This window comes from Lissotriton helveticus, chromosome 7 (assembly GCF_964261635.1).
Source record: "Lissotriton helveticus chromosome 7, aLisHel1.1, whole genome shotgun sequence".
In the NCBI taxonomy this organism is placed as follows: Eukaryota; Metazoa; Chordata; class Amphibia; order Caudata; family Salamandridae; genus Lissotriton; species Lissotriton helveticus.
Window position 1 is genome coordinate 309186764 of NC_136068.1, and position 12447 is coordinate 309199210.

Here is a 12447-nt window from a genome sequence, read left to right on the forward strand (position 1 = left end):
GACCGGCTTAATGACAACATAGAAGAATCCGGAGTCCCCAGATAAACCATTGGCAACAGAGAGGGGAAAGGGCCATAATACAGGAGTATCAGTACTGTATACATCGGTACGAAAACAGGTGCGGTAAATACAAACAATAAGCAGTTATCAACAACTGCGCCCGTCCACCACCCAGAAGGACATCGGAACCAGGACAGAGGGGCCGGAGAAGTGACTTCACCAATCCTAGCCCATCATAACAACCTTGGAGGAAAAAAAAAGGGGGGGGAGGAAAGGGGGGGGGGGAAGGTAAGAAGAAAGGGAAAGAAAAACACAGACGAAAGAAGGAGAGCCGCGCAGAAAAATCACGCCCCGAAAGGCAGGACAGACGCAGCACTCCAATAAAGATACACAAAAGGGTCATAGAACTGAGGAAAAAGAAACATCATAGAAAACCCATCCCACCCATCCCACCCTGCACCCCTGCAGAAGGCTACGGCCTACCCTCCAAACAGCGTGCCTGTCGCCCTAAACCTGAACCCGAAATGCAGTAGAGAAAAGAGAGAAAAGGAGTAAGGAGACAAAAAGAAGAAGAGAAAAAACAAAGAAATGAGTGGGGGGGGAGGAGCAAAAGGGCATAAACAAATACGGTCGGCCACAGCCCTCCGCCCAACCATAATCGTATTACATGTGAACCAGAACGTCACGATCTCGAGCGCCATAAAAACTGACAAGGGGGTCTCCCACAGCGCCATGAATATAGACCACTGCGCCATGAATCCGTACACCAATAAACCACCGGGAGTCGTGCGTCTCACCCCAATCCCTTCTTGACCACAATTCCCACCCACCACATGACAAATTGAAGTGAGCAACACGATGCGAGGCAAGCACACAATTGAAAGAAAGTACGATTAAGGCGTAGACCAGAGAGGGCAGTCGATCTGCAAGTGAACAAAAGTTCGGATAGGCAGTTCAAATGTCTCAGCAACAGCAACACAAACGGCAAAAAACAGGAGTTCAGTCTCGTAGGTCGGAAAAGCGGTGGTGTACTTGCAAAGGAAAGAGACAACCTCGTCAAGGCAGCAACAGGAAGCAGTCCACCACATTTCTCAGGCATCCGGGGAGGAACGGGCCTCCGCTCTATATCCAGGTCCCCCAACTCCAACCACAGAAGAGCAGGAAGTTCCAAAGCCACCGGCCCACAATCCCGTCGACGAACATCGGCAGCAACCCTCATGGCGACCGAGGGGGCGAGGCAGCGGCATCACCGGGACAAGAAGGGGCCATGAAGAAGCGTCCACCCAAGATGGCGGCGGATCGCAACGAGTCTCCAGGGGCACCGGGGGCCAAGGACGCGTGCCAGGATCGCAAAGCACCAAGAACATCTCCAATAGTAAATTTTCTTACACACGTCCAAGCCCCCGTCCAATCCAATGACTTGAGTCCGCCATCACGAGGAGATCTACAGCCCAGATCGTCGGCAGCCATTTTGTAAATTGAGCCTCCTCACCGCCCTCCGCAGCTCTTGGGACAGTACACAAATGCAGGACTTTACAGATGTCCCGGGGGTCCCAGCAACAGCGACCTTGGCACAAAGAGGAGTACCGCCCAACGCGGGGGCCCGCCCGCACCACCACCGGCGCTCCCCACGAGCAGAGCCGGAGCGCGCGGGTCCGGAGCCACCGGACGGAGCAGCGGCGGGGGGTCCCCCTCACGCGATCAGTCCCCGGAGCACCGCGCCCCTCACAGCCCCACAGCCACCAAGGCAGGCCCGGATCAGGGAAACCGGGATGTTCGCACAATGGCTCTCACCAGCGGTTCACTCTCTCGGCCGGGGCCTGTGGTCACAGCAACGCCTGGCCGGATCTCATAGGCGAGGCCCCGGCCCTAGTCCCACAGAGGCCCCGGTCCCTTCGGAGGGGCACAGCTTCGGATTCTCAACTCGCCGGATCTTCCAGGTCAGACGGTAAGTGAGAGCGAAATGTTGCGATCATATTTCCTCGAAAACGTGTCGTCTCTGGGCAGGATATGCATCAGGATATGTGAGTCAGGCCGGAGGGCTGACCGAGCCGAGCTAAAAGGCGACCATCGCGCTCGCGAGCTTGGCTCCTCCCCCCTGTTTTCGAAATAGTTAATTCATATTTATCGATTAAAAAAGGAAATGCAGACAGTGTCGGCACTCTCAGTAGACTGCAGGGCCCAAAGGTGAAAAAGGTAACTTTTGTTAAATTTAGCAGTAAGAGAAAATTTCTCAAAAGTTATTGATAGAAAGTACTAGCTCTCAATACCCCAGGATCTGAATGCAAAGCCTTCAAGCGACTTACCGCGTGTCAACCGATCATGGATTATGGGACTAGTGTAAGGTCTGTGTGCATCAATTCACCGGGGTTGTTCGAGGTAAAACCCTCCATGTCAAAAGATGTGATTTAAATGCAAGCACTGGATGAGACATACAACATAGGCTGAAATCAGTCACTCATGCAGTGATCCATACTTGAATACTTTCTTTAAAAATCAATGATCTTCCTGTTGATTGGTGAGTCAACACTGAAGCCAATGCGCACCCACTGTATACAGAGAGCATAGTCCATCCATAACTCGTTGCCGCCCAGCTGATTTAGGGCATATTTGTAATTTACCAGAAGGTCATAGTAAGTCAACTTTCTCTCTGAAAAAGACAAACCAAGACTCTTTCACTAATTGAATGCTGAACGTCTAGATGTCCAAAATCACACTGCATCTTCCATCAAACCTTTGGCTGGTTACTTATTGTTCAGTGGTTTCTTTCCCCCAAAGTGTAATTTTTTTCTGTTCTTTGTCTGTTGGCTTCACGGCAGTCTTGGTTCAACCATATTATGTAGCTTTACCCCAGCAACAACCCTTCAGCTACTACTGACAGAATAGCAATGCACCTCTCAATTTTTACCCTCATTTTATATTTGTTTATGCTTTGCGGCTAATTTACAGCGAGCCCAACAGTGACTATGAAAAGGTGCTTGCAGGTTACTGTCTGTCTCGTGTCGCCACCTCCCCTGTCACCATCCCTGCCTCTCTTGTCACCAGTGTGATCACCTGTCCTCGAGTCAGACTTGGGACTGGACTGAAAAAAATGGATGGCTATAACGCCATAGACATAATCTAATCATGCAACTAAATAAGAGTCAACTTTTGACACATACATTTGTTTATATTCCTTTATGTATTGCCTGTATCTCCCGTGCTTTTGTAGTACAAAATAAGATTACCTTTTTAGAATATTACTTCTTCAGGTCATCCAGTGTCCTGATTGAACATAACCCTCCCCAAAAAAACTTAATTGGGGGTGTTTTACACCCTCAAGAAGAATTTTAATGAACGGAATCATCACAGTATTTCAGTTATTGAGTTAAAAGTACACCATTTTTACAGTCATCGTTTAACTTGTCACCAACGTTTTATAAGTGGTACACTTAGAATGTAGCTCTTTCTGTCCCTTCAGGTGGGGATTGTGCGGAGATGCAAGTTGCGTCTTGCACATGCTGTCTCCTTGCTGGCCTGGCCGAGAGTTAGGAGAGAATCTGTTATTAAGGGCGCCGCCATCAAGTGAGCATTCATGGCTCAGATGGGCTGAGTCACAGCAGGGCCAACACTCACAAACTGACTATATAACAATGACTGGCTCCTATAGACGGCAGGAAATAGCATTAGCTGATGCGCCCGTTTCATCTGTAAAGAAAAAGTTGCGGACATGTGTTCCTCCTTTCCCAATATTTCAGTTCACTCCCATCAATGGGTGTATTTTGCTTGATTGTGGAAGATAGCACAGTACAGATTAGCTTGAGTGAACAAAGTTCTTTTTATTGATGTTTTTCTTCAGGTTTCATCCATTTTCACTCATTTGTCATATATTCATTGTGCAAATTTTCTTAAGACGTAGGAAGGCAGAACAGCCGACACGTGTTTCGCCCTGTGTGGCGAGTAGGGCCAGGGCTTTCTCAAGGCTATTTTTGTTCTCTCAATACAGCAATGTTTCACGATTAATTAATTCATTGTCACGTAATGTGGCAGACATCATCAGCGGACAGTTAAATTTTAGAGGCAGTCGCCATCAGCTCACTTGACACCGCGTAAATCCGCTGCATGCCCGTTTCATCTGTACTGCTCCGGTATGTTTAATGCCTTGAAATGCAGTTGTCTCAGGGTGAGAATTTGAAAGGAGTCCGGAGAAGCCATACACTGCCCCTCTTTAAACCCTGACCCTCGAACTCTCACATAACTGTGCAGAGAGAGAGTTGTACCTGTGTGAGTGTAGGTTCAAGAGTGTCAGTCAGTGAATAGAATGATTTGTGCCTTTGTGAATTCACGGTGAGCAATGTGCATTTGAGAGTCCGGGGTGAGCGGTGGGCTTTATCCCTGCTGTGGTGTGCTTGTGTAAGTACACGTGCCTGCAGGGAGAAGTGTGCCTGTGCGAGTGCAGGGTGCAACACATTACAACAGATCCATTGGCAGTGCCTATTTGTTTTTGTCCTTATTTTTTCAACAATAGCAAATCTTAGGCAGAGAATCTGTGTTTTACCACAGACCAGTGATATTGAAACTGTGTACACCAAGAGTTATTCATTCCCTTGGGAAAATAATTGGGGGGAGGGGGATTTATGTATTGCACAACACATTTTTAGAAAAAAAAAATATTATTCAAATGGCTTATTTGCAAAAAGAAAATTTTGCCAAGTAAGTATATCTGTAAAATGTTTTTTTCAAACGCACTTGTGAAGTATATTGAGATGCATCAATTATCCTCCTTGTTACAGTAACCATCCCTCTGGACTTTCCTTTCTACACTCCCCTACCCCCCACACCCCACGGCAGGGCAGGGCTCGCCCACAGTTGATTGCCATACACCTGCCCCGTCTCCTTAGTTCTCAAGTCTCCGGTGTCTTTGCAGCGTGAAAGCCTTCCTTTTGCCCCCCTTTCTCATGTTAACCTTTCAAGATGATTGCACACAGTCCTCATTGTATTTACTTTAGTGGGTTTGAGTCTCCCCTTCTCTTTCTCTGCAATTCACCACAAACCATACACGCGAGAAAGTTATATTTGCCTCTAATCCATTTCCAATTATAAATGACATTTTACGCCATTTGAGAAATAGAAATCATTTATAGTTCCCTTCAATGCTCATTGAATTGGCACCTTAGCAACATTATTACCCTATACTTAATACCCAGAGAAAATTATAGTTTTCTGTTTCCTCTTGCAGAAAGGACTTCATTTTCTGGTCTGTCAGAATCAATATTAGTTCAAAATCTTACGCTCAGAAGAAATTGTGAATGTCCAGGCTTTAAAGCGTGAGGGTGTTTTGCTCTTCTAGGCTTAGCAAAGTACCTACGAATAGGTTGGATGCACACCCTGACCAGGAGTGAGGAAGGCCTACCTTTAAAGCCAGAGAGGCTCTGCCTTCATTGTGAAAAATATTTATTGTTTTCCTAGACGAGGCAAGGACTTGCCGCTATTTTAGTTACGTAACTGATGAGAGAATCTCTCCAAACGGGCCCATACATAAAGCGGGTATACGCCATTAATGGGAGAAACAAGAATGCTCTTGTAGTGGTTGACGGATTTGCATTTAGTGATTGTAGTAGGCCCTTTGCATAGTGTGGTCCAAGGACATAATGTGGTTGGTGAGGGTCTGGTCCATGAACATTAAACCAAGGACCTGCCATTACTTTGGGCAAAGGTCCCTTTCTTTCAGTCAGTGTGGGAACTCATGGAAGCAAATAAAATGCTGCCTGTGATGGAGGAGGTTTATGGAGGCCCATGACAGAACGGTGGTCCGATGGTGGAGGATGTGTTGCTGTTTAAAAATAAAGCTATATACCTCATCAGTGGAGCTATGCTATGTGTCAGTAGTAATCAGCAACCAACATTCTGCATTAAATAATGCTGAACACCGAAGGTGCTCCATGCCATGTCTGAGCAACAACCAGGTTTATTTGTCCAGACCGGAAATGGCAAGATTTTATAATGGTGTTATTTAAAGCAAGAGGTCCGATTGTGGCAGTGCACAAAATACTTCAATTTTTTGTCCAGTGGGAGTTTTTTTTAATTGATCGGGTCACAAATACTTTTTTGATGAGAACATTTGTGAGTTATGTAATATCTGTGAAACAAAGAGTGAAGTGTAGGTAACCAGGCATGGAGCACCTTCGGTGTAGGTAACCGTGTAGGTTATCAATGATTGTATCCTCATTAATTTGTCTGGTCCCGCTCATCAGTGGACTGATGTAGGTCATGTTTAGCAGCAGATAACTTGTAATACTGGAAAATGTGTTCTTTATTTTTTGATTGAGATTTCTCTGTAGACGAAGGCAAACTAATAACACAACATACAGTTTCTCTGCAGTAGTAGTGTTTGTGGGCTACTGTCTAGTGGCTTGCACTCCTCCGGCCATGCTTCAATGTAAGATTCCCAGTTTCAGTACTTGTGTCCCTGCCTGTTCCCCAACTTCAAGTATGTTCTTCCTTCCTTGTGCATGCTCCATTGTGAAAGAAAAGATTTCTTAATTGTCAGGATTCTCATCATACCTTCCATTTCCCTTCCTTTAGGACATGGTGAAGCGCGGCGAGATCCTCACTGACGAAATAGAAGACGAGTTCTACTTGCGAAGGCTCGATGCTGGCCTCTTTGTTCTGCAGCTCATTTGCAACATCATGGCCGAGATCAGCAATGCCGGCATCCCCCAAGTAAGACACAAGACATTGCACATTCTGAGTATTTCCACCAGTTAGGATTACATTTTGTACAGTTGGGGTACACGTCAAAAAACTCATTTGCTATGATTGGCCTTTCTTTTGGTACTTACTAGAATAAATCCAGGACCAAACATTTCAGCCATTTTTCTTCATAATGTTGACAAAGTTCTCAGTTTGTCAACAAAGAGGATATCTAATTCAGGATTTGAATCCCCTAAATCCACTACATTCTTTGTCATATGTTCTTGGTATCTCCCTTGAGAACAGAAACGTATAATCTGGCTGTGAAGTTGAATTTGTGTTGGATGTGTGGGACAGGCTATATGGCCTTATGGATTTACCCTACTAGGTTACAGGCCAAATACCTTTAATTGGTGCATATGTGCTATTGAAGAAGGAGCTCCTTGACATTAGAGTTCTTCTAAGTGACCTAGTTAGTGAGACAAATATGTTTCTTGGTGTGCTCCCTCATTTCTGTGCTGTGGACAAGCTCCCTAGCCCACTGGTCGGTTAGTAGTGTTTGCAAAGATACGATGCACTTTATATAGCAGAAGCTAATAAGAAAGTTCACATACAGTAGGGAGGAATAATGCTTCTTTATTCTTGTTGAGTTGCTTCAGTCATCATTGCCTAGTGTACAGTCCACGTGTTTTGCCCTCTGTTGGTGCACAACCTGGGACTTTTTCAAGGCATGTTCAGAGTGGTTCTTTGGTCAAACCTGTCATTCATCTGCACACCTCTGGAAATCTCCTTGAAATGACAGTACACTTTCGTATTTCAAGTGTGCATGCAGCCATACTCTAGATACTCCAAACGCAATTTCTTGACTAATTTTCACCCTCGTTAATGTCAAAAATACCAGTGACAACTGACAATATCCTGCTGCTGTCAATCAAACTACTTGATTCATTTGTTTCAACATCATGTGATAGCTGTAAGTTGATATGAGCGGTATACAAAAACCGCAAATAAAATTCTATCTTGATAGCATGGCTCAGGTAATGAAAATCGAGTTCCTAAATCTTGGATGGGACTCAGAAGGGATGACAAAGAATCGGTGATACTGACTGTTCGCATGTTGTTCTTTTAATATAGACAATAACTTCTGACTGACTCCATTGGCCAAGGACCACATTTATCCTTCTGTTTATGCAAACGTGCCATCCTTTTCACTGGAGTAGAACAATTACGTTGAGTTAATAACACACGAGGGGAGAGCATATGGCTCAATCCATATGAACACCCCTCTAATTATAAACCCTTAATAGACACAAATTAAATAGATAAGGACTATCTTAACACAGTGCCAGAAATCTTAACCAGTCTCGGACCCCTGATATTGCCAGCTTCCCACATACTTCATCGCAGTGCCATTGGATCCTTAGATTAGGTCAGAAGGCATCAGGCATACATATATTGAACCGGAGAGTGCCTCTGTGTTTCTGTGTACAACTAGGCTACATGTACAATTAGTTCACTCAGCCTAGAAGGCATCTCAAGCCCTGGTAGTAATAAGGATAGTAATAAGGATGCTGCCACATCATAGTTTCTCCATGGGTTCCCAGGAGCATAAAGAAGAGTATGTGAGAAACAGTTCTCTCCGTATACCATCTACTCTTTGGGGTGGAGTGCTGTGATTCAGACTATTAAAATGATAATTTGCCTGTCATAATTCCTGCAGTGTTAATGCTGATAGTTCTCATAGTATGGGATGATTGTTTCTTTTTTTATTGAATTCTGCATATATGATAGCTTATCCATGGCGTGGCTACGGAGCCGAAGGGAATGGCGGCGTGAGCTCGGAGCTCCGCGCCTGATCCCCGCGATTATCCTGCATCAAGGAGCGGTGGCGCCGCTAGAGCCCCTGCAAGCGGACCGGAGGCAGTACAACTGAAGCCTGCACCTTCGGACGAACGGAGGTGCGGAATATCGGCCCGCCAGTGAGGAGCTGGACCGTCGCGGACCGAGACGCGAGGGTGCGCAAAATGGCGGCCGGCTCGACGAGCGGACACGAAGGGGCAGCACAATTGGCATAGAGGAGCCTTTCACGCGGCTAATTGTCTGGAGGGCGCGCTCTACCTACGGAGCGAGAACCTTGGCAGCGCGACAGCATACTCCGAGCGGGTGGACTAAATTGCTGGGCTCCGGCTTGTGCTGAGCTGGGGAGAGCTGAGAGAGGAGCTGCGGAGTGCTGGGGAGAGGAGACGGCGGCGGCCCCTTCCGACCCCTGTCCAGCGGGGGCATCCTTGGAGAGTCGACTCTCCCCCACGTAATCGAGGGCGGGCTGGAGGTCCCCTGACTGCTGGAGGGACTTCTGGCTTGCCCAGAGCAGGGAGGAGAGGCACAGCAAGCCGATTTCCGCTGGGGGACGCGTCGGATGGCTTTGCCTGCACGGCGGATGGACAGAGAGAACGCCCCGCTGCGACGGGGCTCGGGGCGGTAGGAGAGGAGACCACAGTCCGCACCAAGGAGAAAGGAGCCCAGTGGGGCAACTCTGTGGCTTCTCCCTGCATCGCCGCCCCGGTGAGCTACTGGGGGCTCTCCGGCGGCCCAGCGGACCTGCGGGCTCGGGTGAGTCGGGGTGGCACGAGTGAGGCGGCTGGATACCCTGCATCCGGGCCCAAGACGCACAGGCGGAGACAGGGTCCCGTTACTAGGAGGCCCTTGTGACTGACAAACAGGGCACAGCGGGGGGAGGATCCAGAGGCCTTGGATCCCAACGGCGGCTTGCGGCCCCAACCTGCGCCTCAAGCGGGCGGAAGATCGCGAAGTATCGGCGAGCGAGGACGGGGCTGCCCGGAGAGAGGTGGGTCTCCTGACCGAGCAACGTGCTACCGGAGACGGGAGGCGGACAGGCAGGACTGAGTTGGGGTCGGTGGCGGTGCGACCATTGCCCTGTGACGCAACCCTGAGGAGGAGCTGGAGTTGGGCAGATAGTGGACCGCCCTGGTGCCGACCTCCTGGCACGACGGACGTGTGACCTGGACCCTGAGGGTGTGGCGGAATCGGTCGAGCGAGTTGGTTGACCCGTGCTTTGCTGGCGGATTGGACGCCGCGCCTCGAGGGAGAATCGTATAGAGAGGTGACCTTGCGTAGTGCACGCAGGTGCTAACACTCCAACGGGCGCAGCGACAAAGGGAGGAAATGGTCGGGATACCCACGAATCTCTATCTGAGCTAATAAAGAGGGACGTCCACCTCTGAAGACGTACTGACATTGGCGAGCTGAGACAGAGAGGGGTGAGATAGTGAGCTTTGAAACTTCTTGGAGCAACCTACGGCCAGCATATTGCCATCGCGCCATGGGGAAAACCAAAGGCAAACCCGAGGGGGCTGCGTCCGCTGAGTCCCTGGAGGGGGGCACGGCGGGACCATCGGACTTACAGCAGCTCCAGGACCGCATCCTTGAGGCTATTGCAGCGACCAGAGATGCCTTGCAACATGACATCGTGCAGGTGGTGACGGGACTGGGGCTCCTGCGAGCCGACCACGATAAACTCAAGGATAGAGTAAAGGAAACGGAAGTGACTTTGGAGGCTCTTGCCCCGGCCCACAAAACCATGGAAGGGCGACTATCGGATGCTTTGGATAGGATACAAACGCTGGAGAGAAGGGTCGAGGATGCCGAAAATAGAAGTCGACGCAGTAATGTGTGCATAGTAGGTCTGCCGGAAAAAACAGAGGGGGACGATATGGTAGGATACCTGGACGACTGGCTAAAGACTCAAGTAGCACCGGAAGGCCTGTCGCCATTCTTCACCCTGGAACGTGCTCACCGGGTCCCGGCTAGACCCCCCAAGCCGGGTTTGCCTCCGAGACCTGTAGTGGCCAAACTACTACACTACAGGGACAGGGACCTCTTGCTTCAGCATGCCCGAGAAGTGGGGCCGTTCCAAGTAGCAAACAGTAAAGTAACCTTATTTCCGGACTATACATTCGAGACGCAGAAGCTGCGAGCATCCTTTTTATCCATCAAAAGGGAACTGCGAACTGAGGGGATCCGATACTCATTGCTCTTTCCGGCTAAATTGAGAGTTGTGCTGGATGACAAGACACATTTCTTCCCTACGTCGGCGGATGCCTGGGACTGGTGGGAGACGTATAAAGCGGGCTCGGATGGCGCCAGAGTTCGAGAGGAACGGGAGAGAGCGAAAACAGAAACGCGGAAATCTCAAAGACTGCGTTGGTGGCAACACGGCTCGAAAAAACCTTCGATGTCTCAGACAGAGGCGGAGAGACAGGCGGCGCTACAGGCGGTCGAAGCGCTGTCCAATGCTGACGCCTCCACATCACAAAGGGGATCACATTCGGAGACCAAGGATACAGGTTCAGAGTCGGAGGCGTCGGAGACGAACAGTGCCAAGGGCCCGTTGGTGACTCCACAAACCTCGGGGGAGATCCTGAACATTTGATACGATGCGGGCGTTGGAAGGCCACTCCTACAGAGGATAGCAAATACGAACTGTAAGGTATCGCTCTGGGGGGGGGGCTCGAGCTGGGCGCTCGGACCGCTGATACTTATTGTGGGCGGGGAGGGCGGTTGTTCCCACTTTCGGACCTAGCCACAACCCAATTGCCCTTAAGGCGCTCACGGTCACGACTGTGAATTAGTCTGATAGTTGAGGGGATTGACCAAGTTAGGATGGGTGCTGATAGTTTGACGTTTGGGCCTATTCTGGGGGGGGTGGCGTTGGGTATTGTTGGGGGTGATATGGCTTATGAGCAAAGGATGACACAGAACCAGAGGGGTCACACTAAGCCAGACGTTCTAAAGCTTTGTTGGGGAAAGTCCACCACTCATGATAATATGGAACTGAGACAGGCACTGGCTCACGCACTATGGGACAATGGCTAATATAAACGAACTGAGATGTATAACCTGGAATGTGCGGGGGCTCCACACGATGACACGGAGACATAAGGTACATGCCTATCTGGTCCGTCGAGGGGTACATATTGCACTACTGCAGGAAACTCACATATCAAAGACAGAAGGGATAGCGCTATAAAAGAGGTGGCGGGGACAGATCTTTAACACCACTTACTCAGCGTTTGCCAAAGGGGCATTGATATGGGTCAGGGCGGACGTCCCATTCCAGGCGACCAGGCACATGATAGACCCTGAGGGACGTTATGTAGCGGTAGAGGGTAGGCTGAAAGGGAGGGATATTACACTGTGTAGCGTCTATGCACCTAACACTGACCAGGTGTCCTTTTTCACTAGATTATCGAAATCCCTGGCGCACTTCCTAGCAGGCCCGAATCTAATTGGGGGGGACCTCAATTCAGTGGCAAACACAACGCTAGATAGATCCCACCCTCCCTTGGTGGACTCTCCCGTACACCGCCTCACGAAAGGTAGACTGGAATGGCAGAAACGATGGGGCCTGACGGATGTGTGGCGCATACAACACCCTGAGGAGAGGGATTACTCGTTCTTCTCGAGTCTCCACGACCTACATGTCCGAATAGACGCAATGTTGTGTTCCCGGGAGGTTGTGCAGACAGTGATAAGATCCGAGTATCTGACCAGAACAATTTCGGACCACAACCCATTGTTGATTGGAATGGGATGGGTCGGAGAGGTATCGCGAGTCCCGACCTGGAGACTGCGCCCCGAAACCTTGGAAGATCCGCCTTTCCGTGAGGATCTGGAGGGGGGGATTAGCCGATATTTTGTGGAAAACGAGGGATCCACAGCGTCCAGGGCTATGGAGTGGAACGCTTTTAAAGTGGT

The 12447-nt window shown here is 49.2% G+C and overlaps 1 protein-coding gene across 1 annotated transcript in view; it reads left to right on the plus strand.

Moving 5' to 3' along the window:
- Positions 1–12447, plus strand: part of CTNNBL1 (catenin beta like 1) — a 477418-nt gene that overhangs the window by 436992 nt on the left and 27979 nt on the right. Inside the window, exon 14 of the mRNA XM_078652114.1 lies at positions 6565–6702. Within this exon, the coding sequence (XP_078508240.1) occupies positions 6565–6702 (138 nt within the window). The remainder of the gene's footprint in view (positions 1–6564; positions 6703–12447) is intronic.